Raw genomic sequence first — 27,925 nt, 5'->3', positions numbered from 1 at the left:
ATTAAAGATAAAGAAAATCTGAAAAGGTTTGGTTGTGCTTGTCTGCTTCTCTTATTAGGAGTCATTGACTTTCAACTTTATTTGCGGATTATTGCAAATCCCCGGTACAAATCATATCATGAAATCATGTAGCTGGGACATTGGATGTGTTCTGCTAATGCTCAAGGAAGATCCCCTGAGGGAACCACTGAGAGGAGGAGAAGGAGAAGAAAGAGATGGGAAGTAAAGAAAGGGTGTGAAGGGAAGAAGGCAAGAGAGGGAGAGGTGAAGAGCGGGTTACAGGATTGGGAAAGAGGGAGAAGAGAGCGGGAAAAGAAAGGCGGAGAGGAGAGGAGGGGAGGGCGGCGGCAGTCAAGCTGCACTTTATCCTGACAGATCTCCTTTACACACTAATTTCCTTGTTAAAGAAGAGAAAATGGCACTCAATCCGGAGAAATCCTTTTCTCCCGGAGCAGGCCTGTCAGCTGAGGGATGAGTGGATACAAGCGGAGCTTTTCCTCCTCAGGCGAGCTCCCCCTGGCACACAGCGGTAAGGCTACCGCTCATAGCTCAGCTCTCTATCTATAGCCATAATTAATACACCATCAGAATATAATGAGCCATACCATGATACATGCATTTCAGCGGCTGCTGTCAGCTGCAAGTCATTTAGCCGCTTGTTGGAAATCACGTGCAAAGTGAATTGATTTTCTGATCATGTCATTTCCGACACAAATATTAGGCAAATCGTATGCAAACATTTCATGCTCAACTGCTGTTTCTAAACATTCCCCATGACAAAATACTTAACTTCCTTTGCATTTGGAGTTTAAAGCCTTGCAAAATTATTCATTTCTCTTGAGCCTTTCCGCATTTTATCCTGATACAACCACAAACATATAATTTATCAAGATTTTTTTTTTTTTATGATAGACCAACACAAAGTGGTGGTAAACATAGAAGGGGAGAGTAAAAAAAATGACACATGATTCACACTAATACAAATCTGAGACATCAGGTATACACATCTTCAGCCTCACTCCCTAATCAATATTAAGTAGATTGACTTATGCAGTAATTACAGCCACAAGTATATTTTTTGTTGGCTTTGCACATCAGGATATTTTTGCTGATTTTCCCGTACAAAATAACTCAATGTGGATATAGAATGTCTAATGTCTATGTCTATTAACAACAATGTCCAAGTCTTACCACAGAATCTCAGTCTAGTGGAGGTCTGGACTTTGACGGGCCATTAAAAAAGGTGAATACAAATTTGTGTTTGATCTCTTATGTAAGACCAAAATGCTTTCTTCCATGGCAGTCCTGTTTTAAGCTCCATCCACCAGGATTCTCACATAATGCAGTAGACTAAGTTATGAAATTCTGCATCTCCTCCAAAGTTAACATAGGCCTCTTGGATGTCTGATTGATGGTCGTAGCTTTGCAGCAGTACCCTATTCTATAAGGTCTTTAAAGTTTAGGATGCTCTTCCAAAGCATAACTTAACACTTTTCTCTCCTATCTGTCAGCATTGTTCCTTGATTTTGACGCTGCCACGTGGTTTTAAACTTCTTCTGCCTAGATGAACTGTATTCATGCTGTGATTAAATTAGATACAACTGGGATTTCATTTTGGGGTATTGGTTCAAAAGGGGCTAAATAAAAAAAATTGAAGGCCACATTTTTAATATATTTCTTTCTAAAAAATATTCATTTTAATTTTCACAAATATGTGACTTTGTGTTGGTTTATCACAAAAAAATCTAATAAAATATATTGACGCTTTCAGCTGTTATGTGACACAAACCGTGAATACTTTTTAAGGCAGTGTACCAGCAAAGATAATAAAATCCCAATCTTCCTCAAGCACTTATTTATCACCAAATTTGTGATTCACCAACATGTATTAGCTTGGATTTGAAAGAGGCAGAGAAAGAGAAAAGCCTCTTTTTATTTTAAGCCAGGGGTGTTAGATGTTCGGTCTGGATGTTCTCATCTCCCAAGATTACCATTCTCGGGGTGTGTGTCAAGACTACTTTTGAGAAATCTCGGTAACAATTCAGATGCAATCGATAGGGAGTGACAGTTTATTCTAAGGCTTAGCATGGGCCAAGAAAAGAACGACCAGAGCATCAAGTTTAGAGGAATGAATTTGGTTTGTATTTGATTTTTCCATTAAATTTATCACCACTTTAACTCTTTCCTTTTCCCTTTCTCCTTCTTGTCGCTCCTTCTTTTTCACTTTCAACCCCCGGTCCTTCCTCCCTCACATAGAGAACAGGGCTGTAAACGGCTGTCCATTTCTCATCTGTGATTCCCATGTCTTCATATTCGTCCATTTCTGATTGCTTCACACCCTATACCTGCAAAGCTTTTAGTGCTCATCTGTGACCTTGTAAGATGATGGGGGGAAATTATAAAATAAATTTTCAGTGGAAGACTGAGGCTGCCCTTTATAACACTTCATCATATCTGCTGCAGACGGAAAATAGTTGAGAAACATTTTCTTACAAAACCACCTAATACTGGTTTGGCACAGAATCATATGGTAAATCTATTACCACTTTGTCAAGAGAAACCACTTGAGGTTTCCCACAGTCGCAGCAGGGAAAGTAGGAAATTGTAACCCTGAAAGTGCTGTCCGACTTCTCCTATTAAAGTGTTTTCAAAATCTTCTCCCATTCTTGTATTTAAGGGTCATTGAGAAAGCCAATCAGAGGGGACAGGCCAGTCAGAAGGCCAGTCAGAAAGGCAGTGGCGCGAACAGGAAAGGAACCAGCTGATGAAATTCATCCATACTTCTCACTTATGATGACATGATTGATTTTCCCTCAGAGTGCTCAAATGTAGGATTGTCTTCCTACCCCCATCTCCTCCTCCATCCCAGCCTCAATCTGCCCACCCACCCGCCAGCACCAGCAGCTAATGGATAAAGCCTCTGTCTGTCTCGGGCACTGGCGAGGGGTTGACGAGTGGAAGAACAACTGCGGCGAATGAAGGGTGAAATCTGAGAGTGCAATTTTCCGTCTGTCAATCTCCCTTCAAGAGAACAAGTTGACCACCAATCAGGGGGAGTCGATTCGGGGGCCGCTGCTTGATGGTTGCGCTCTGAGTGACAGCGTTGTGTCACTACATTAACACAGCAATGAAAGACATAAAAAAGAGATTTTTTTTTTTTCAAGTGGGCTCTGGCCAGTTATTAGATTTCTGGGTGTCATTTGTAGGTATACTGTACTGCTTTAACAAATGAACAAACTGACAGGTTAATGCATAACAGAACACTGTATAATTCATGCTACTTGATTTCAGAGAATCCTATCATCCACTATAGGTGCTTCAAAATACAACCAATTAAACTTTGCTCAATTATTAAAGGTAGAAAGTACGGGAGAAACATGCCTTAAAAATTCCTGCTTGCAGTCAATTATGATAAAACTTTAATGAGGCTGGATAGAGAGCCATAAAAACTGATAGCCCCTCTGTCATGAATTATATATCCATATCGATTTTGTTTCTTTGCTATAAGAATTGCAGGTAATCGTATGTTACCACATGTAAAGTGCACTTCCCCGGCGAGGATAAATATTAACCATCAAATATATATGAGGTGTGTGTCCATTTATGACCAAGCTCATGTAGAAAATGAAGAGCGAAGATGTCGAGGTAAAGGGCCATTGGGAATGGATGGAGGGTGCCATTTCTGACAGTAAGAGAGACCCTTAGTGCTGCTGCCTTGATATGTTACCTAGTTAGCGTCACAGAGAGAGGAATAAATAGTTCTTTATTATTTGTGGTTGCCATCATGTCTCTCCTAATAGACAGGCTATACTGAGTTTAAACCACATTATCCTCTGCAAGACTATCGCAATTACTCTTGAGAGCCGGGTCTGATGTGTGGATAAGGCAGGTCGCCCATGTCTTAATGAACACAAACAATGTGAAATGGAGGAGGAAGCAGTGGGGGGAAATATAATGGCAGGGGAGGCCTTGTTTTAATAGAGACAGCACTAAGTTGTTTGCTATGATCTATGTGAAGTCTGAGAATGCTGAATCCCCCAATGTTAGTTTGTTGTTATGCTTTTTTTTTTTTTTGCTTTTTTTTTTCTTTCCAAGGATCCTAATAACCAATCAGACCGCATGCTTTTCCCTGCAACAGCCTCTTTAGTGTTGGTCAGAAATGCTCCCTTTTTTCTTTACTTGTCAGGACGCTTGTGGAGGTTAAAGGGCAACAAACTGGATCACTCTGACGCCCAGCTTGAGTGTTATCCCCTACACAAATGGCTCAGCGCTAGATTAATTGATAAACTGCCGCTTCACTTCATTAGTCAGACATACCGGGCTTAACGAAGGAACACACAGAGAGTGTCACTCTGAATATGTTAATCATGACCAGCCATTACTGGGGTTCTTCCTTCAACCTTCCTGTCTCCAGTCCTGCTAAACGACAAAAGGATGTGTGTATGCTTTTTGTCGAGCAAGGTAACAATAGAAAGACATAACAGAAGACAGACAGACTCAAGGCTGGTCCTGATGTTATTGAATATAAATATATAATAACCATGTAAAAAATGCATCATTTGGCCTTTTCACAAAGGCAGTTGTAATATTGCGCTAGGTGAGCACTGTACTTGACGTACACACTGGAGGTGAGGGTGTCAGGGGAGAGCTCGCAGGAGGGAGAGAAAGACTGAGAGAGAGAGAAGGGTTGGTTTTATTGTTGCCCAGCCCTTCCGCTTAAGTGCACATGGCTGGGAGGAAGCCGGGACCTCCAGCTCTGACCTCTGCGCATGTATATTTAATAGGCCATCAGTTGGCCGGGGCAGCGCTCTGATCAGGATTCAGAGAGGGGCTTTGAACACCCCTGTGTATTCCTGAGCGTGCAGCCTCAAGCTGCTCTCCCCAGCTGTGTCAATCCGACAGCACTGTTACAGGCACCCAGACAAGGCGCTGGGCACTCCACTGCTATCGCCTAATGACTACAGAAAAAAAAAAGAAGCAAAACAAACATAAAAACAATAACATTTGGCATATGGAGCTCTGCTACCATCTAATGAGTGGGTTTAACAACTGAAATACAACACTGGTTGATGTATCGCAGGGCGTCTTGGGTGAGTTTGGATTACATCAGCTATGCTATACAATGCCATGTTCGCTTTAATAATAACAAAAAGGCAATCTCACGGTGACTGCTCTACACATGCAGGTAACGATCGCGGGGAACAAGACGGCAAACAGAGAAGTGCCACTCGTGTGTCTTCTCCTTTTAACAAGGTATCACTACTCTTTGAATCAAATGGGCTCTGCACATGCACATGGATGTAAGTGTGCGTGCGCGTGAGGGCAGCTTAACGAGGGTGGTTCATTTGACAGGCAATTAGTTTGCGGAGCTGCTATTGACAGCCTCTGCGCTTGTGTTTGTTCAACAGCTCTGGGTGAGTTCCACGCTCCCTGGGCTACGTGACAAAGCACCTCCGACAGGGAGCTCCTGATCTCCACCGAGGCTCGGAGGCTCGCGCTGTGAAAAGAAGGGAGGGGTGGAAATGTGACAGCCCTAGCAGAAAGAAGAGAGGAGGAAAAGGGGGAAAAAAGGGGGAAGAGATACAAAATCCACAAGGGTCTATTAAGGGGGTTGTTGCAAGTTAATGTAGCCACAGCACACTTTTTCAGTGTTGTATTTTGAAAAGGGCCCGAGCAATGATGTTGTCATTTGTTGTTTGATTGTGGGGATAGCAGAGGGTAATCTTGGGAGACACAGGCGTGGGTGGGGGCTGGAGCAAGATAGAGGAGAGGAAAATATAACAAGATCCAAACACTCTTTTATCCTTGAAAATCCCATATTCTAATGCAGGGGCCCATCCCTCTTTTAGTTGCAACCGTTTTGTTTGTAAAGCCCAAGCTCCCAATCAATATCATTATTTTCACAGAGGATCGAAGTGCCTTCACCGAGTTAATGGGGGATTGAGGTGGTAAACGTTTACCCTCTCACTGTCAGCAGAGCAGTGGTCCATAGTGGGCCCAGATGACAGCACTGGCCCCCACTGTGGACACACTGTGTGGAGATGTCCTGTGGGTAGACAGGCTGCATGGACTGTCAACCGCCTGCCATGCCTTAGATGGCCGAACATATCAGCCACTTGAGTTAGAGCAGCAGCATGGGCTCTGACTTCTGCTAAAGCTAACAGAAACAAAACACACAGCTCCAGTGTCGCCTGGCTTTGCTTCCTAGTTGAAAGGAAACCTTGTTATGAGCTAAATTGTTTGAGTGAATTTACAGTCAGGAGCAAGATATGCTAAAGTTCAAACTTTTCGTTGCAAAATCCAATAAGGATATTTTGTAATAAATGACACAAAATAGCAGATAACTGTATAGTCTAAACATGCTCTGTATTCACAGCCACTCCCCAAGTCAACAGTTGATTTAACCACCCTTCACTGGGATTATAGCTACACTAACAAATGAATGTGCTTTGATCTACACCATTCCACTCTAGCTCTGGCTCTACGACAAGTGTTGTTTCTACTCTTGGAAGGTGTGAATAGCTGCTTCAGTTTTCAGGGTTGCTCTGGATTTAGCAACATTCATTTTCAAATTGACTCTGACCAGCTCTCCTGTCAATGAATAATAGAAGTATCCCTGCATGATACTGGCACTATCATGTTTCACCTTATGGTTAGTATGTGATATGCAGCAAAAATATATAACGGATTTTCCATCCTAAAATTCTACTGCTCCTGCAGCTTGATCATGGGGCCACAAAGAAGCTTGGCAGTTGTACCATTTTCTTTAACTTTTGGTTGATGGATTTAGCAGTGCTCCATATAATTATCGTTTTATAATTTAACTATTCTTCAAACTTTCCCACAACCTTATTTCTGACCTGTTGAATACTCTGCACTCAAAAAATAAATTGAAAAATAAAGAAAAAAACTAAGATCTTCAGGTAAAGGTGACCTCTGTGCAAACTGGCCCTAATGCATTTTATATAGAGACAATAAAGTATAAGAGGGTAATTAAAGATATATGAAAAATATTTAAAATCCTTGTTTATAAAACCAAACTGAAATTTGTGTTTTTAATGTGGAAAAGTTAAAGAGGTATGGATATTTTTTTCAAGGCATTGTAATTCAGTACCAAATAACATTATGCATTAGCACATATTTGTCAACGAATCTGCTGTTTTGTCCAATTTTCGAGAACTGAAGCCTAATCAGCGGCTGGCAACAACCTAGCACATTCTTCTGTATAGCAGCATATGCTAAATAGCTCTTCAAGCGTGCATATGCATTTCTGTAAAATACTTCTCATGTCTGCGTATCTGCATCTCCCAGATGGGTCCCAAGCTGTGCCAAACTGCATCTCATCAACAGCTATGAACTATGGCATCACATGACCATGGGAGATATGTGGGGTCCCATTCTGTCTAGCCTTGGCAAGACGTGGTCAGGCGATGCATCATCTGGGAGCTGCCACTCTGTCAGAATGGAAGCGGGTGGGAAAAAGATAGCAAGAAAAGGTGGGATTTTCTTTTTGCCCAAGGAGGAGAAAGTTGTGTTCAATAGATAGCAGAGCCGATTTAGGCGATTGTTTTTTTAACAGCTAAAGTTGATCTATGTTTGCCTGAGGGTGTGACAGAGCAGTGAGAGATTTCATGGGACATTGCCACATGATTCATTGAGTTTTCGGTTTCCGCCCTGTTTTAATCGCTGACGGGTCCCAAGCCAAAAAATCTCAGAGGATTCCGGAGAGTTCTCCTCTTCTCTGTTCAACAGAATGGAATTTGGGTCTGCAAGTGCCTCACGTCATTCGAGGCGTCCTTCACAGTTTCAGGGGCCCTAATTCAAACCACATGGAGGCCAGCGTCCGGTTACGGACCTCTGCAGGAAGAAAAAAAGTGGACACATTCCCATTGGCTGCTTTGGGACAGGAAATGGGGTGTCTTGATAGAAAAAAGATAACAAACACATATAAGTAGGAGTCACAACATTGCCAAAGCACACACACATTCACATGCATAAATATACATACACATGTGCATACATGAGGACATGTGCAAATATACATGGACATACACAAATATACGTGCAAACTGTGAAACAAACGCTTATGGGCCAGCAAAAGCTGTTTGCTTGACATGATGGAAGAATGAGCAGCAGGCTCTGGAATATTGCTCCTATTCTTCATTGACAAGCATATATATATTTTTTTTCGCTGTTCCCAACTGACTTTGCAGCGCTGAACTCCATTTATGAATTATCTGACATATTTCCTGCTATTTTTTTGACAGGAGTACTCAGAGGAAATTTCAAGGCACCTTTCTCCTGACAAGTAGAAATATCAATATTTGAATAAATTGCAGATTTGGATCTCTTCACATGGATGCTCTCCAGAAAGATGTGTATGTGTGTGTGCGTGCATGTGTGTTAGTGAAGGGAATGGGAAGGGGTTTGTTTCATTCTGTTACCACGGTCTTATCCCCCTGAGCCCGCAGGCAGAAATCTGTATGCAGCATTTCATTAGGAAAGAGCTCAACTGAGTGACATGTGAAGCACACCTCACCGTCGACCTGATGAAGTTTACTTCTCTCAGACGACAAAAAGCCACTTTGTAGACTAGCCCTTTTTTCCACAGAGAGAAGAGAGAAAGAGGAAGGGGGGCGATGGTAGAGCACCAATAAAAGAATCATGAATGTTGTTTCACGGAATGACAGGCCTATCTGTACACAAATATTTCTCTTAGAGAAAAATGTACGCTGCAGAGCTTTTTTTCCTGTGCCTTTTAAAGCAGATTTGACTTGATAGAACTGACAGTGTTGGAAATATGATCACCTAAATTCTAAGCCATGTAGAAAACAGCTGACAAGAGGCAGAAAAAGGGGAGAACAGAAACAGATTGTTCTTATCTCACAGAAGTGGCAACTTTTTTATGTAAGGAGAGGCAGCATTTCACCCGCTGAGCTAAATAATTTACAAACAAAAATACCATTGTCCTACAACCTTGATAAATACACCATCTGTGATTCAGAGGTCAATGTCAAGCATCCATAACACTCAGTGCTGTCGTCTTAAAGCTGCTGGTGTTACGTATGAGAGACTTTGGCCTATCTGTCTCACTCTGTTTAGCTGTAGTAGCTGCCATGCTGTCTGCATGTCTGCTTCTGCCGCTGATAGATCATTCTCCTGGAGTCGACCCCCTCCTCTCCACACCCAGTCGTTGTTTCAGCAAGGCTGAGAAATGGATTAGCCATGTGAGGGTGCTCAGGTACCAAGAGGGCTGTGACCCCGTGACCCCCAGAGGCAACCTCCCTGACTGGAACGTCATACTTTCTCTCTCTCAAACGAAAAACAAAAACAAATCTTATCTTTGACCTCAGCAGCTCAGCGACAGGAAAAAAGGAAAAGCCCTCCATCAAGGTGGAGCTTTGACAATCATCTGTCCACATGACCTGTGATTTCTCCGACAGGGTCTGCCTGACACTTGCAACAGAAAGGTGAACGTGAGCAGGTTGTCCATCTTTCGCCTCGCCTGCCCTTATCTTCTCTCCTCTCCATCTCTCCTGTCCCTCTGCCGTGTGTGCACAACTTAATAAGCAAGCAAGGGTTAGATTCCCATTATGGAAACCCTGGAAAATGGCCCGGACATTACCCCCCACTCCCATATCTGGGATCTCCATCTGGAGAGCACAGCGCCCTCACTCCCACTGCCCCCCTTGTCCAATCTTAGTGTGTGTTCTGGTGAGTCCACGATGCGGAGATGGCTTTCACTCTCCACTGGTTACAATGAGATTGGCCCACCAGGTTGACTCTATTCGAATCGACAACCCATTTCAATAACGTGGCAAAATAAAACAGAGCGGTTCATGCTGAATAAAACATTTTTGAAGACTGTGTAGTTGGGATTTTAAATGGTGAAAATTTGGAAAAGTTTTTTTAATTATATAAATCTAGTCATAACGCAAAATAGTGCCTCAACTGGTGATTTAGGACCTTTCCACATTAGTAAAGATTTTTTTAAAAACCGTACACCATTTACAGTAGAAATCTCTGCTGTGAGCTGAAATAAATGACTAATAAGTGGATGTATACACAACTGGAGAATACAAGTATTTCAGCTGTTTTGAGTCTAAACCTTTTGCTCCTTTAGCGCATTAAGGATCTCAGAAATTGAACAAGCATTAAATAGTTTGCATAAATGTGCATGATATCAATTTTGGATAGAGGAAATAACTACATAAGAGAGACAACAAAAAATAACCTAAATATGCTGTGAGCTTTCTTCTGTCATTTCCAGCTTTTTTTGTACTTTCCCAACTCCAGTCCTTCTCTCTTATGTGATTTTTTAGACCCAAAAGGGACACTTTGGGGGATTAGTCAGAGATTGGAGCATGCATGCGTAGTTTATTCCCAGTTCAGAATGGTAAACATTTTCTGGTCTGCTGCTCATTGAGATGTAGACAAACGATACAAGCCTTCTTGTCACATAACAGAGTCACCAAGATCTCTTTAAAAATGTTGATGTCATTGAGGTCGACATCTTTGTCACCTGCTGTTGTGAAGTTTGTATCAAATAGTTTTGTTGTTTTACTGTAATCCAACCTACTGTGTTTGCAAACTAAAGAATACCAATGTATGAAAATGTTTAAAGTTTTGTGGTTGGAGTTTTAATAATTGAGTGCAATTTAGTCTGTTCTCCAATAACCTGTACTGTATGGCTGTATAAGTACTCCCATGGCAGGTAGGGCTGTTTCATAACTAGAGTATGTGATTAACAGAGTAATAAAGTTTACACTGAGGTCAGCAAGGCAGTAATCCCTAGCTTTATTAGTAAAAACAAAGCCTACGGCTTACTCAATGCACCTCATCACATCTGAGTGCCTCATGCACGTGCATAAGGTCCGAACATAATATGGTGTGACTTAAACCATGCAATGAGAAGAGAAAATAAATATGCTAAGAGCAGCAGGGGTGGACCAGGCCAGGCCTCTGCGGACCTATGTCATCACTCCCTCTGGCCCCGGCTGCACTCCCCACCCGAGCGAAGGGCTCAGTGATTACGGAGGCTCAACTTCCCTCTAAGAAAGCAAACCGGAGCTGCAGTCCAAACAAGGCCGAGCCAGCAGCAAGGGAGCGCAGCTACACCAGGCAGCTCGGGTTTACCGTCGCCTCCGACCTGGCTGGCCCCCGGGCTTGCATTAGTCCCCCCCCCAGCCCTGCTTCTCTAGGACAAACAAACAAGCACCACTTACACAGTCAGGGACGAGCGGTGAGGCAGGGAGAGCTGATGCCACCAGCACTGTGTAGAGAGGAACTTGACCCAATTGGATTTGCTTTATCACCCCATATAATGACTCCCAGACCGGGGCTGTTTCAGTTTTTGAAAAAAACACTGAAAGAATACAAAAAAATTCAGCTTGCCTGCCATTCTGAGTTTTGCCCAAAATGGGCAGCTCCCCCAAAACAGATGGGGAGGCATCTCAAAAATGTTCTCTCCCTCTGGGGACATGTGGTTTTCCCCATCATTATATAACTGTAAACTCCTGGATGTCAGAGATTGGGGATAATAACTTTCAGATGTTGGCAGCCTGAGCCAATGCTGGGACCTGCTGGATGGGAACAGTTATTTGGCAGAGGAGAGGAAGTCCGAAAGATTAGGACTAAGATGTGACAGGGAGAAAAGTGGATCTGGCCGAAGCTCACTGGGTCGCCTTGGCTTGTTCCAGCGTGTTCAGCATTGTACCGGGCCCTAATCGTGAACGTGTGGAAGGCTTGGACGCACCTCTGTGTGTGTGTTTGTGTGGGTGGGGTGGAAAACGAGAAATGAATTAATATCAAAACCACAGGAAATCGTGTCATTGTGTTAACACGCCGAAATCAAGCTAAAGTGATCCACCAATTGTGGCATTCCGTTTCAGCTCTCTAACAGATTTGATGTGACAGTTTTAGCACTTGCAGATTGCAGTGCAGATGTGCTGCTAATTCAGAAACAGACACACCTCTCTCAGTAAACAGGTCCTTATAGAAATATCATCCTGAAAAAACATTTTTTTACTGGTTTGTCTTACATCGCAGAAGAGAATCATTGCAGAGGTTGAGGGGTTAGCAAAGTGGTTAAGGTTTGGTCACATAAACCCTTGCTTCTCAAATGAAATAAAACAGATCCTCATATAATATATATATATAAATTCCAGCTGGACAGGGCAGGTCCTGTTTATCTTTTTTTTTTTGCATTTTTCCCCCCTCTCTTTTGCTTTAAAGTATTGATCGCAGTGCTGAACAAGCAGAGGAGTGTTTTTTATTGTAAATCAATACTGATCGATCCGCAGCCTGGGTGTTGAATATGGATCAATATCACACCAGGCTGTGGAGGAGATCTGATTTCAATTGGCGAGAGAAGCCCGCAGCAGGTTTCCATCAAGCGGTAATTCAAGACATGGGAACATAAGTCAGATGGATTGATATAGACTAGCCAGGACCTTTCTTGCCACTGAACCAGCACAAGGAAATTTCTGTCATATATCATTAACGCACTTGGGGCAGGCTGTTAAAAAAAAGAGGGGGGGCTGGGGTACCTTTGTGACCCTCAATAAGGAGCTCTGGTCACACATTGAATAAACACTATGTTATTAGTGGGGTTTTCATTAAGGAAGTGCAGAATAGCATGAGTAAAAAGCTCAGCTATTGCAGTATGGTCGGGTTCTGGAACTGATTAAGCACAGGTCAACTTGAGATTCATACTGTAAGCTGTTATTAATTTACTGAACAAATGTCCCGGAGAACAAAAAGAAAACAGAGACAAAAGAAACTGGCTAATGTTGAAATATTTCTTCTAGGCTGAACATATGGTCTAATCTTTAATAGAGCTGCACGTTTGTTTAATTTGAACTGAGCAATAAGATACATTGCACGGTTTAACTGCACACATGTGGCGTTTAAGTGCATTGAGCATGTAAAAAAAAAAAAGCTGGTCACCTGGTTCATTCATCACTTGTTTGTGATGCTTGAAGAGAGGGCCGCCGTTCCAAACGACAGCATTGTAAAACAATAAAAACAGAGCTATAGTTAGAAATAACTTGTCACTTTTAATAAATGACAGTGGTGCAGGGCTCTTTCTCTGGGGCCTTCTCCTCCGATACATCCTAGGCACCCCTGGGGGCCAACAGAGCAGCCAGCAGACCAGCTCGTTTCCCCGAAGGTAACTGATGACCCTATCTCTGAATCCCCCCTCCACCACCTCCACCCCTATTTTTGTCCTGTGACCTCACGCCAGCGGGAGCAGCACCATGTCCGATGAAATCTTCAGACTGCTTCCCATCCTAATCTCACCCGTGTCACGCTACAAATTGCTACATTCAGAAAATGGAAATAAATTGAGGGGAAGATGGAGGGAGGGACTAGCCGAGGTGGGAAATAAAAGAAAAAAAAGGGGAAGGGGGGCATAGAGGGGAAGAGTGTGCATCGACAACCGGTCCCCTAAGAAAAATACTGGAGCAACGAACAACTCGGGAGATCCCAACATGGAATCACATCTCAGTGAACATATTGATCTGATTTACAAAACCTTCACTCTAATGCGAAACAAATGGCGTGGGCGTGAACTGGTACTTAACCATAAAACCCCAGCATTACTCCGTCTCCCGATGAAATACCACATATATCCCTTGCCGGGGCCTAATGTGCTGTTTTACGGCCAGATATGACTGAGGTTGACCCAACAGTTTGTTTGACAATTAGAGGAAACCTAATAAGGGTTGAATGAGGAGGGAGAACAAGCCAAGAGAAAGAAAATACACACTTTTGCAGAAGGGAAAACATAGGTCTGAGTGACCTAAATTAGTTCACGGAGTTGGTAGCAGTTTAGCAGAGCTACATCATAAACAAACAAAACAACGACAAAAGCGCAGTAAAACTAAATTGGAAAAAGTGCTGCTAAAGACTTGTTTTGTTTATCTCAATAATGGTTTTCACCAGGAATAGACTATATAGACTATTTCATTTATAATTTTAATGTTATTATTATCATATCAGTTAAAAGTGATGAGAAAAGATGCTCTCAACTTTTTTTGTGTTTTCTATATTAAATCTCTCACTGCTTTTAGTCTCAACAAATACAACCAGATGGGAGAAATCCAACAATAAAACGTGAACATTTTCAAATTAGCTTTCCCAGCTGCACAGCAGTTACATTAAGTAGGGCAATATATTGATAGTTATTATTGCACTACTGGAACTTACAGGGGAAAAGTAAATTCCAGAGGCAGGATCGGGAAGTTTGTAAAGGATCGCTGCATGGAATGAATATTGTTGGGATGGCACACCAAAACAAACAAAACACGCTACACAAGTATATACATTTTACTAAACATATTAGTATTTCCCAAAAAATTCCATATTAAGCCACCTGGACACACAGACCTGCATGGCAATCCTTTATTATTTAACTAATTGGTTTTATGGTGGGATTTAAATTGCACAAATAGTATCAAAAAAATCTAACGGAAAGATTTAATCATATATATAAGATTAAAAGGAAAATAAAAAATAACCCCTCTAAAACCTTTTTGACACTCCTGTTCGGGATGCATGTTAGTGTGCATGTGCGTCTGTTTTAGTGTGTGTACACAAGGACCAGTGTTGCTTTTGGCCCAGCATTCATCTCATCACCCCAGCTCTGGCCTTGTTCCTGTCAGCATTGAACCAGGGGAGTAAAAGACTGGAGAAGAAGGAAAGGAAGAGAAGGAAAGAGGGGATGGGGGGGGGGGGGGGTATGAAGGAGGAGGGGTTGTCTCCATGGACAGATGGACTGCTCTTTCTCAACACATGTGGAACCATGTTTCGTCTTTCACTGCCGTCAAGCTGGAGCCGAATCCGTCGCTCTGTTGGCCCGCGCCACTCTTTCGTATTGCACACCTCTCTCTTTAGCACAGCACACACACTCACTAAGTCATACACACACAGAGCACACAAACATCTCCGTCTTTTTCTCTGCACACATGTTAAAGTCATCACCCCTGCTCAGCGCTAGTAAAACACAACACCCCCGGCTTCTCTGCTGTTGTCAAGTCTTGCCATTAGCTGATGCCACTGGGGAATCCTACCCCAGTGAGGTGGGCGTCCCGCGGGAGCATCAGGCACCACGTTACATTCAGCCGCCACTCATGTGAACCCAAACATGTGAGCATAATTTGGAAAATATCATTTATACTGTGCGTCCTCGTACGTGTCTTGACATTTACAAACTGCGATAAAAACCGACACAAGGGGAGGAGGGAATAGGGGGAACAGGGCGAGAATAATTTGAGGTAATGTTTTGCTTAGTGAACAAGTATTACCCAATCCTGGATGGTTGGGAGAGCTGGGAAGGAAGGTTCTGGCTCTTGAGGGGCTGCACAGAGGGTCTGGGTTTCATTTTTCAGCAAGTGCAAGCCAAAGGAGAGCTGCCAAAGTACAGCTTTCGCTCTCAACACTTCCTGCTCTTCCTGCTCTGGACCCCGGGAGGAGGCAGGCTTCACTCAAACACAGCGCCGGCTTGAAACAGGGGTGGCCGGCTTGTGCTCCCATTTCTCAACCCACATCTGTCTCAGGAATGATGCCAAACACATCCATAAATACAACACTGACTGAACGTGTTATTAAGTCGCAAGTAATTAGGTGTTCGCAGGTGTTTGCATGCATGCAGAAATATAATAAGAGGGCACTTCCTATACATGTTAACAGCTTTTATGGCTAAACCATAAAGGAAACACTGCAACTTAAGTACCATAACTTAAAGGTGTAATGCATAAAAAGGAAAATTTGAAACAAATTTAAGAAAGACCCTCTGCATCATTTTCATTAAAGATGTTTGGAGCACCGTGTTGGATTAACACTGCCTACTGACTGGCATCTTAATTGCCCCTGTGCAGACGCAGTGAAAACATGTCATTTAGGTACTTCATAAACACACTTCTTTTTCGCAGGTTATCAAGGCAGCTGCACAGTGAAAACACACCCCCTTTTTTTCCCCCAATGCTGATGTGCAATTAAAATGGTTTTAGAAATCCTCTTTGACAGTCCAGGGCTTAGCCAAAAATGTAAATGACATTAAAGGAGACAATGAATTTAATTTTGTTTAATGTCCCCTTTCGCTGATTCTCATTTACATCGCATTTCCACATAAAGGGCTGACCTTATAAATACTGGCATTTGTTCAGCTTTCGGAGGTAATCACGGCTCTGCAAAAACCAGATGGGAGCGCGCAAATTTCCCCGATTTGTTTCTTAGGAGGCCGCTTGTGAGACGTTCTGAGGCTTGCGGTCCCTTTTGTTTCTGGTAAACAACTTGACAACAAGTCAAGTGCACTCTGGGAAATGACCTCGTAGGTGTTCCCGCAAATGAACGATAACGCAAAGTCGTTTAGAAAATACAGGCTGGCTAATGAGGGACATAACAGAAAGCTAAGCAAAATTTACATTAGGCCAAAATCTAATTGCATTAACACACAAACAGGTGCAGTGAAGCCCTTTATAAATGAGCTAAATGAATAAAAGCCTCCCACTGCACAGCCATGTGTGCTGACCAAAAAAAAGGAGGCAAGGGGGGGAAAAAATAAAGGGAAAAAACAAGTCAATGTCATGAATTATTCAGTGGCTGGGCTGCACTCCAAAGGTCAGCGCTCTTTGACCTTTGTGACAGGAAGTGAAATGGAGTGCTGTGGCCACTGGAAAAAATGAAGCTGACATGTTTCTCTCTCTTCCAAAAACTGTTTACGAATAGCAACAAAAATCGAGACAGGATGTTTGACCACAGGAACATACAAAAAAAAATCAGAATTCACACACTGACACCACATTCTGCCTCTGCCTGTCTGATGTCTGCCTCCAAAAAATAATTTAAAAAAAAGACCAAATCTTCCCAGGCTAAAAGCGACCTTTGAACCCAGACAGTCCGAATGAGTCATTTTCTCTCATCTTTCAACAACATGTGCCGCCTTATTACAAAATCCATGTGAGAGCCTGGCCAATGTATCTAATCTTTCACACAAGAAAAGACAAAGTCAATATGCAGAAGAGTGAAGACAGATCCCAGACCAGAAGAGTCATCGTAAATTAAGTTATGTTTGGGATATATGCTGGGTGCACTGTAAATGGGGGGGAAAAAAACATCTAATCAGATATTGGGTACCTCATCACTATAACTCTCAAGATTTAAATTACAGACTAAATAAACCCGCTCCCCCAGTTACTTTAAAGCACCATTAACTTATAAAAGTGACATCTGCAGCTCTGCTGGATTTATGCAAACTGGGAAGGGATGTGTCCATAGCAACACCACAACAATTAGTCTCTAGATTAATCTAATTCTTGTACCAACTGGCTTTGAATATATTTTTTCACATATTATGTCTGAAGAGAAATGTTGATATTACTTGGAAACAAAACTTCTTTATAATATATTGGAAAATATACTTAAAACTTCAGATATAATGCAATTACTATAATGAGAGGTTGGCATCAAGGTATGACAAGGTTTTGAAGAGTTGCAAGCTTCAAATCTATTCATCGCTCCATTCCTCAAAGGCCTTTTAAAACGATCTTAGAACATTTTCCTGAAAAACCAGTTTCCTCTATCTTTATGAGGCATTGAGTGATACAAAAAATGTCTCTTCCCCACTTGTTGCTGCTTATTACTTAAATGGGTGCTACACGTTTCTCTTGCTTTTGCCAAAAAAATCTAAAAAAGGAAACCGAAGGTATGGAAAGAAAAAAAAAAGCACAACTAATAAGCCTATTAAAATAATAGACATATTATTAAACCAGAAAACAGTAGCGTTTTATACAGATATTATGAATGACAACATAATAATGAGCACAATAAGAACCTCCAAATAACTCCCTAATTTATCAGGGTTTTATTCAATATTATTGCTTAAAATGAACTGTATATCCATAAAAATTAAAATGGAAATACAAATTATTATAAATTATAAGTTATTTCTTTAACATTGGGATAAGTGTTGCTTTTTTGTTTTAGAATAAATTTACCAGTTTGTTCTATATTTTTAGTGGTGGTTTTATGAACCGTGAGAACTTCATGCGAACCCATGCCTAGTATGAAGCCACAAGAATTGATCAAAAATAGGACTTTTCTTCATCCAAAAACAAATATGAATAATGCAAGGGCATCAAGTGTAATTGCTGAAATATTTAAAGCCCAAGCAGAGCTGAAACTTTGTGACAGCTGTTGGGCCAATATCTAACCAACATTTTTTTTTTCTTTTTTTTTTTTAAGAGAATCCTTCCTCTTCAGAAATCTGAGTGAAAATCTGTATCAAAACTCAGGGAGAAAATAGGGTAAACAGATGTCTGGCTTGACCGCAGGAAAATAGGACACATTTGGAATGATAAGTTTCCCAAACTCCGTTGGATATGCCAGATCCATGGGAACGCCAGTTAATGTCTTGCTAGATGCCAGCTAGCTGTGTGCGCTTTCCCCCCTCGTACCATCTGGGAAAATGTTACAGAGAGTGAAAGCCATCAATGATTCACTCCAAATCTGTTTCTTAAGGTTCAGCCATGCTACTGTTTCTCAACGAAATGTGGCAGTGCTGGCTTTTTTTGGGTTGTTTTTTTTTTTCTGTTTTTTTTTTTTTTGTTTTGTTTTCCTTTTCCTCTCAAGCTGTAATTCTAGACAGATGAGACATCCTTGATTCAGCAATCAAACTGCTCTTCTAGGTTTATGTCACTCAGCTATGTTCTACTCAATTGGAAATAATCAGTTTCTGCCAGCAGCGACCACAGCACAGGTGCCTCTAATGATGTGCATGAGAAAATGACAGATGTAACAGAAATGGCTGTAAAACAAGGGGGCTTAAACTAAAAGCTTAACCATATGCACTGCAGGAAGAGTCAAGTAACTGCTCTAAATTATCGTACAGTAAGTAAGGCGGGTGTTCGGGTCATGTCCGTAACTCTTGCTAAACTCTGCAAACTTTCACAAGCGCCCCCGACTCCACGAGCTCTCCCCCCTCAGCCACTGGGAACCTGCGTGGGTCTGTTAGGGTGAGCTGACGGGCTCATAGTTACGACATGGAGACAATGGGAGGGTCTAATGAGGAACATATGCTTTTGTGTTTCAACAGAGCTGCTCATTGTGCAAGGAAAGGGATACTCTGCCCCTATTCAGACTCGTCACAATGAAAATCCGAGCCCTCCCTGAGCCAGTTGAGCTTACAATATCCATCCGCTTCTTTTTTTTACCCCCAACTTTTTTTCCCACCCCTTCTTCTTGACTTTAATTCTGCACGCTTTCATTTCGTTTATTGTACTTAAGTTACACGCTTTGTCAGGACAGAATGAGGGACAATGGTGTGCGAAACTTTAAACAGTAGCAACAACACAAAGCAAACATTAAAGCTCCGGAAATCCGGGCAAAAAGTTCATATCTGAGATTTAGTCTGATCTTTGATAAATGAACCTGACTGTTAAATATAGCTTCTACATCTACTAAGATTGTTCTAAAGAAAATGTATAAATATTTGAAGACTAAGATTATGATTGTACAACATTTAGTAAAATAAATAAATAAATATATATATATATATATATATATATATATATATATATATATATATATATATATATATTACAGCTCTTTAAAGTATGAAGCGACCCCTGCAAATTCTCCTGAAATAAGCATCTCTACATGACAACTAATCCACTTTATTCATCACAAGCAGCTAACATCACTGAGGTGGAAATGCGGTTATCACCTCAACCCAACAACAATGTGAAATACGTGTTGAGCTCATTCAAAGAGGTTTTAAAAAATGCTTTTAAACAATTTGGTAGCTCCATCAAATATTGATTCTTAATTAAAACATCAGGTGCATTTTGTCAAGAAATGGTTAGAAGTATGTTTACTTTATAATGATCTGAAATCTGTTTCTATACTGTGTTATTTTTTAAGGCACCTCTTACTGCCACTCATAATTAAAATATATTTATGTGGAATATAGAAGTATCATGTATTTTCATACTACTCAAATGTATGTAAACAAACAGTAAGATTAGAAAAGCATTGAATTTTACATAGGTGTCCTCATTTTTTTTGTTTATCTGTAGACGTATATGAGTCAATCTCAGTAGTAGTATAAACAACATACAGAAAATGTGCATGCATGCCTGCAGAAAGCGTGTCTCTCACTGCACTGGTGTTCTCATCTGAGTGTGTGTTGACGTGCATGTGTGTCTGCGTGAGTTTGGGGTTCAGACAGCAGTAGCCCTGGTAATCCATCCAGGCTCCCAGGGCAGCCGGCTTCTACTTCCTGATGCATGAGAAGCCGCTGGAGTGGAGTGGCAGCAACAACTGCTCAGCCCTATTTGATTACTAATAAGAGAGTTGTCCCCTCTGTCAGATACCAGGCATTCTCCGCTAAGCAAACAGTGATTCCGGCTAGTCAAACATTAGCATTGCTGCCTCCCTCACTACGTGGTGAGAGTTACATTGAGAGCCAATGCTCAGGCTGCAACACCCTGCATCACTTCTATATTCAACCACACACACACATACAAACACACACATGTTCAACCTTAACAAACCCCTCACAGACCAGGACCTATTGCTCCGGCATGTGAAAGAAATGTCAGCGCCTGTAGAGAGGAGCGTTTATTCTCCCTTTTTAGTGCTGAAGGTAATATAAATGTGCAAGGTGCAACTTCCTTTCAGGTGGAGCACAAAACAGCAGCCATAAAATGTTTATCCCCCTTAAAACAAAACTTTAATGGGGAACTTAGCTTTCAGCTTACCACTAGTGGAAGGAGCAGTCCATGAAAAGCTATTATTATTGATGCCGTCGCTGTCAAAAATAAAGATGGAACAGCATGCCAGATAAGAGTGAGCTAATTAGACATGTTCCCAGTATGATCCTCTGGTGGCTCGACCACCTGTGATCCAACAGACCCTATCCAGGTGGTGACCGCCCCCTCGGTGGTGCACAGGTTACCTGGGAAAGACGCCCCTTAGCCGCTCACACAGACTCACCCGCAGTTCCCACACTATGGTGCTGGAAGATGCAAGTCAGCCCAACTGGGCCAGACTGGTGCACCAGGAGGGAGCTCAAGCTCTCAGTCACTCATCCGTTTAGTCAGTGTGACTCACTTATTACCTGATCTCTCACACACACACACACACGCAGAATGTTACACACAGCCTACCTGTCAATGATGACTGGGTCTGACGGGGTCTCGTTCCTGTTTCCACAGCTTTTCTTATCACAGCATCGGCTGCAGACACAGAGAAAACGATTTTCTTTTAACAAAAAATAATTAGCTAAATATCAGAACATTTATTCACTAAGTACATCAGAGTGGTTAGACGCTGCCTTGAGATTTCCTTCACTCAGTCTACCCAATCCAATTGATGCTGGTGGTTGATAAAAATGGTGAAAACAACATGTTGTGTTGTTTGGCTTAGCAATGGAAGGGAGGGGAGTGGGGACTGGGCCAGGAGGCAGGGGAGTCACTTTTCACAGCTTCAGCTTTTGTTTACCTCTAATTGCCAAGCTGCTATTTCTGAGGGAGATGCAAGTTGCCACCCTCAACCAATATTTCTGCAGGGCATTTATCAATTATGGCCCTCAAAAGCACTAATCTATCTTCCAGCACATGCTTCAGCTCTCTCATTTCTGTAAAAAACCTATAGCTGCTGCCTACCACTGATTTGGTTGGAATCAGGAAGTGCATTAAAAGAAAAAAAAAAAAACAGCAGCAGCAAACAAATGCATCATCTCTGCTTCCGTTCGAGATGAAAACATAGAAGCATATGTGAATGGGATTGATTTATGCCATATGCTGCAAGGAGAAAAACAAAGCTTCTGTCAGTCAACCACACACTGTCCCTTATTTACAAGAAGCAATATTAAAGGAGTGCTTTATAGCAGAGATGTATTAAAGAAAAAAAATGTAATTCAAAACAAGCTAGAAAAAGATAGAATTAGGTAATATATCAAAACCCCATTCTTATATATGCAGTAATAGGTTCTAGTACTTATTTTATGCAGCAACAAAATGCACTTCCTCTTGATAAAAAAAAAAAAAAAAGAATTACCCCTACAGCACGAGCATATTCAGTGTGTCACAAATAAGTGATGGATGCATGTATAAATTGAGCGTGAGTGATGAGTTTATGCATGAAAAAGGACAAATCATTCTCTGCTCTCATGCTGCTCCTGCTCCCCAACTAGCAAACTTGAACAATGCACCGGGTGCAACAAAGGAGAGGTTAACCGACAGTATCCAAATTCAGTGTTCACAGAGCTCACGCTGAGCCTCAACAATAACAACAAAAGGAGTTTTTTCCTTTTAGTATCAGTGACACCAATGAATAGACGGGTGCAACGTGAGCTGTTGAGATTTACGTGGTTTAAATGACACTAAAAGGCTCGCTGATCAGTGTTGACAGGTGGGATCAAGCGAGAAATCACTCTGTGCTAAAATAAAAAAAAAGAGAGAGAATGCACTGCATGCTGCATTTATGCATAACGGAGCATTAACAGTGGCATGCAGCGCCTAAAGAAATCACATTAAGTAAAAAAAAAAAATGAAATTGAATCTTGTGTGGTTATGCCAATTTCCATTCAATAAAAAAGACAGTCTGTTCATTTTCACTGTCATATTTGTATCAAAGTCTAATCACATCATATCAAAGTTGGAAATGACAGCAGCTTTCTCATTCTTCCTCTATCTCTCTCAGTGTGTGTGGCTGCTGAAGGACCACAGAACAATTTAGTCTGCTGCACCACATCAAAAGTGTCAAAACTTATTGGAGGGGAAGAGAATAACATTTTGCCTTGTTGCTGAAAAACAGACAGCGCATGGAAAATAATTGCATTAATAAAAAATATATATAATTAAGAACTGGGCTACACAGAATGCTTACCTGCACATGATTTCATGAGTGAGAAGAACTCTGCACATTTCTGGATTCTTGTCCTGTCCTTCATAAACTATGGCCTTTTTTTTTTTTTTAAAGCAAAATGAGAAAGATATCAATTATAACAAATTCTGGCAATACAATTTTTATACTGATATTAATTCTCCTGAAAACAAAACAAATTAAAAAAATTAAATGCAACTCAGAATAATATGTGTTCCAAACATCTATTTAAAAAATACTAAACAAATAAAAAACATACTATCATCAATATAAATAGCACAAATTATTATTTTATGTCTTGTAACATTTTTTATTAAAAATAAAAAAAATGCATGTTCTTGATAGTTATTATAATAACCTAATAATACATTGTATTTTTTGTTTTATTAATCTCGGTAATATCCTGTGGCTCGCACAGACACATAGGGAGATTTTTCACGAGCAGAGATCCAATAGAAGTGTCATCAATATGCTTATAATCTGGGGATATTTGGGGGAAAGTGTTAATGGGCAATCTGTTGTTTATTTTGAGCCGCTAACAATGATCTTTCTGTGGATAAAAAGCGGTGTCTGGCGGTACGGTTGAGTAATTTTTGAGCATTGGCTGAAACAGATGGCGTGGAGCTATCAGTTCTGCCGCTCTTCTCTCCCTCCCTCGATCCCCTCCCTCCCTCTCCTCTCTTTCCTTCTTCCATTTCTAAGTATACTCCTTTTTCCCCTTCTTTTACTAATATAATGAGGCACATAAGAACAGAAAGGAAAATTTAACAAGTCAATGTCAATAAAAAAATGATGCAACAAATAAGAAAGGAGATAATTTTTATTGCTGATTTAAACTGTGCTTCCATTAATAAATTCAATCATTGTCTGGCACGCTTCAGGCCAACAGGATAAAACGATTTGGGGAAAAGAGTGACACATCTGAACCAGGTCGCATCACTCACATTATAAAAGATATCTAACTTGACCTGCATTATGCATTTTTTTATCCTTTTTGTTGCATTTTATACATGCTTGCAACTGGCGATTATCTATATTGGTTTGATTTATGTGGCTATTTGTAGCTGCAGTAACAGAAATCCATAAATTGCTTGTTCTGCGTCATTGACTCGGATCATTCGCGCAGGAATGTTGTCCAAGCTCCACGGCTCTATCTAACCCCGTCGTTTAGTAGCAAAACAGAAAAAAAATCATGAGGTAGAAATTACACATATATAAACTGCTTTTTTTTAATAACTGATCATTTGATTTAATTGATTTATTTATCCACAGCTAATCGGGGTTTACGCACGATTTAAAATCCGCAGCGTGCGTTTGAATTTAAAGTTATTTTTGCATATTAATGTAAAAAAACTCTATTTCCAAACTGCTTTAAAGCGTCACCTCTGACTCCTTGCAAGGAAAGGCAAATCAGATCATATGGAGCGGATGTGGGGTGTAAATTTTTAATGCTTCTACAAACTGAGCTTACAAAAAAAGCCCCCCAAAAAGGAAAAAAAAAAAACTCAAGGGTGACATTGACTTTTCTGAGTCTAGTAATAATGTAGGGTCAAACGTAAACAGGTAAAATGGAAGCTGTCTCTTCTGATTACGGAGTTAATTTGATTTTATTTTATGCCATGAGTGCAGTTATGTTTTTGCCTGTCTGTGGGGGTGACGATTTGCACGGCAAGTTAAGGTTTTTTTGCGCTGTGCGTAAAAGAAAGTGAAAGATGTTCCAAACAGCTTACCTGCTTCGTCATGGAATCGATTAATCGTATGTAAAGATCCTGTTCTGTTCTGACGCCTGGGGAGACAGAAAAAGGCGCACTTTAGGATTGTTTGGGGAATTTTCAGCTTGCAAATAAAATAAAATGAAAAAAATAAGCACGCATCGTCCAAATGGAAATATATATTTTATAAATACTTGCATTTATTTTTTATTTGCACTTTTACTCACCGTTGCTGTACAATAACTGTAGTTTGTAATGTATTCCATTGTTAGTTTTTTCACTGGTTGGTTCCTGCAGAAGACAAGAGTTTGAGAGATTCAGCATCAGGGAAAAAATATTTTTAAAACTAACAAATATGTGCGTCATATTAAATTTTAAATATAAAAAATATTTTTTTCTTTAGTGATTATAAGTTATAAGTGAATAAAGTTTTAAATAAATAAACACGTGTTTGTAATCATTTCAGATTATAATTTCAAAACATGTGTGGATTATTTGCAGAGATCTGTTTATTTCTAAATAATAATAATATTAAAAAAAAATACTATGCTTACTTTTTCTTTCTCCACAAAGTCCACAAAAGCTGTTCTTTCGATCTCCACGGGCTGACCCTGTCTGTCATACAGCGCCAGGACGAAATGGAAAAAATTGGATTTTCTGAGGTTGGAAGGGGGCTGCTTTTCATAATGTGCCCGTGCCAAGCCGACACCGCTGCGGGGAGAAAACAAGACACCATCTCGGTTAAAGCACCGGACACCGGGGACATACCACTAGATGATGGAGAAGCTGATGGGGGGGACACATTGAGGATGCAGGAAGCGCGCCTGAGTATAAACGGGTGGAGATTTTCTTGATTTGTCACAATAATGGCTAATCTGATGTAATGAAAGAAGCGGAAAGCCGAAGGGGGGGCATTTTATTGGGAGACCGTAATTGATACAGAGTATTCAGGGGATTGAGGGGTCGATATGATGAGGGGCTGAATGCGTGCGGAGGAGAAAAAAAAAGAAAATCAGAGGCATTTTTTGGCATGCGTACCTTTGGGCGGCTGTGTTTGCATCCACCACCCCAGCTGTGTGCATCCAGGAGCGGACTGAGTTCAGTCCACCCAGCGGTTCCTCCTTCATCGTCGTCCCACCCCGCGGTATAGTTTCCTGAATCCCAAACATTTAGGACAATTTGCGTGGAAATTATAATAAGAAGAAAAAAAAATAGAAGAGCCTCCTGTGAAAATGATGGGAAATAAACGTCCAAGCGTGTTATCCTTCAGGGTTTTATCTTTGCGGGATAAGACAAACCCGGTCCACAGGTCTTTCCTCCCTCTTCAGTCCGTCCGATGTGAGCAATTCTCAAAGTGCTGTACTTAGTTAGAGCGAAATCCACAGACTGCAAAAGTGAATTGTTCAATAGACAAGATTTTTTTTGTGTTGCTATTGTTCCTCTTTTTTTTCTTCTTCTTGTCTTTTTCTGTGCTATTCAGAGAAAAATCGATGGCAGTTGTTTGTGTTTGTGGGTGATGCTGCTGCTCTCAAAGTGCCCACATCCCTGAAGCGCACGCATCCAAAACCTTCAGGACTTCTCGTTGAATTAAAAAAAAAAAGCAAGCCCCACTCCTGGAAAAAGGTGCTGCTGCTGGTGGTGCTGCTGCTGCTGCTGCTTCTCCGCAAGACAAACACACGAAGGCAAAGGCTGATCACCAGTGGAGGTGTTCCTCGTACACAGGAGAGGTGGATAAGGGGGCCCCTTTCGCGACGCGCAGGATGGATGGGAACATGCAAAACTAAGCCCTCTTTCCCCGAGGACTGAAATCTTTCCCGGGAGCCAAAACTCTAAACCCACGGGAGAGGCGCTGTCAGAACGTGACGCCGAAAGGGGCGGGCTTTTGACCATATATGGAGCGCTGACGGTTCCTGTCAGGCAGCGGCGCTCCACTCCGCGGGTGCAGCCCATTTAGTGCAGCAGCACGAGAACACTCACTCGCTCCACTTTTTTCCCTTCTTGCTTAGGCCCCTATATGTGGTGAGTTTGACTTTTTTAATGATATGGACGATACAACCGGGGTGTAATCATCAAACATTATAATAAAAAAAATTTATATATAATTCTAATAGTGATAATAAAAACGCATATAAATAATTCGATCTTCAGAATTCATATTTCTTTTCTTTTTTCTTTAATTATAATCGCTTATTTGTTTTACTTACAGTTAATTAAAATATTTTTTTTCCCATTGATTAAATTTTTTTGCATATATTTATTGTAAAAAGTTTTGGCGCATTAATATTCTGAAAGCATTTTAGGCCACATTATTTCTATAAAAGCACAACACGCTTATTCTTATCATTTTACCCTTCTATATATTTTATTTTGTTTCATAAGTGTTTAAAAAATAGAGCTAATTCACCTAATAAATTATAACATAGGTTCCATGTCAAATAATGAAAATTGGTTATACATTATAAAACTTTTTTTTATTGAGAAATTTTACAAATATGATTTTTTTTCCCTGTTGCATGGAAATAGTTTAATTTCACAGAGATTTGAATAATCTGAGCATTTCTTTTAACATTAATTTAAATGTCGCTGCAAGCCTTTGAAATGTCAATTTAAGAAAGACCTTTATTTTTATTTATTTCTTACTACTATGTTGATTTCATTAAAATAGTCACATCCAGGATGTTAAGAGCAACTTTCTGCAGACCCCCACGCAGCTTCTCTCTCCTCCCTCTTATTTTCATGCACGTCCCGTAAAATCAGTAATAATCAGAAACATCTTAATCATTTTTAAAGAGGCCAACTGCCTTACATGTCCGACTCTGTCCGAGAGGGACAAGCAAGCAATTCGGTTCATTAGTGGTGAAAAGGGGGGTGGGGAGGAGGGGTGAAAGGGGGTGAAGGGGAGGGTGCGAGGAAGAGAGATGTGTGCTATATCCTGAGCAATCTATCTAGCTGGTGCTGAGGGTTAATAGCTGCTGCCAAAGATAAGTGAATTATAAGCTGTTGCTTTCACCTCTGCAAAATATATTGCCAAATTGCTCAGTCACAAAATAAAGGTTTGCTTTTCTTAAACTTTTTTTTTTTAATTTATAATCGATCCTACTTCCAGTTTGCAAAGAAATAAAAGTGTCTTTGACACATCAGATGGGACTCTTTAATCGTATTTTCTCTTCAAGGAGAGACATATTGCAAATGTGTCTGTTGCGCGCATAGTATTTATTTCTTTTTCTTTTATTCCTTTTTTTTTTGTTGCACACTTTCAAGTCGCTTATTAGAACTTAACCCCTGATTACACGCACCGAGGCGATTTAAATCTGATTATCAAA

The 27,925-nt window shown here is 40.9% G+C and overlaps 1 protein-coding gene across 8 annotated transcripts in view; it reads right to left on the bottom strand.

Annotated features, from left to right (window-relative positions):
* The window catches only part of LOC107093578 (transcription factor COE3), an 82,180-nt gene extending 55,771 nt beyond the window's left edge, over nt 1-26,409 (bottom strand). For 7 of the 8 annotated variants that reach the window (XM_015388719.1, XM_015388724.1, XM_015388721.1 and 4 more), the window contains exons 1-6: nt 25,641-25,771; nt 25,157-25,313; nt 24,830-24,893; nt 24,621-24,676; nt 22,894-22,967; nt 21,171-21,239 (exon numbers count right to left, since the gene is read on the bottom strand). In XM_015388719.1, coding sequence (XP_015244205.1) covers nt 21,171-21,239; nt 22,894-22,967; nt 24,621-24,676; nt 24,830-24,893; nt 25,157-25,313; nt 25,641-25,771 — 551 coding nt within the window. Of the gene's footprint in view, nt 1-21,170; nt 21,240-22,893; nt 22,968-24,620; nt 24,677-24,829; nt 24,894-25,156; nt 25,314-25,640 lie in introns of all 8 variants that reach the window. The other variant, XM_015388727.1, reaches the window with a different exon arrangement.
* Between the last annotated feature and the right edge of the window lie 1,516 nt (nt 26,410-27,925).

This window comes from Cyprinodon variegatus, unplaced genomic scaffold (assembly GCF_000732505.1).
Source record: "Cyprinodon variegatus isolate N-32 unplaced genomic scaffold, C_variegatus-1.0 Scaffold433, whole genome shotgun sequence".
Lineage (NCBI taxonomy): Eukaryota > Metazoa > Chordata > Actinopteri > Cyprinodontiformes > Cyprinodontidae > Cyprinodon > Cyprinodon variegatus.
Note: the sequence above shows the minus strand (reverse complement) of the source record. Positions and strands in the feature narration are given on the sequence as shown.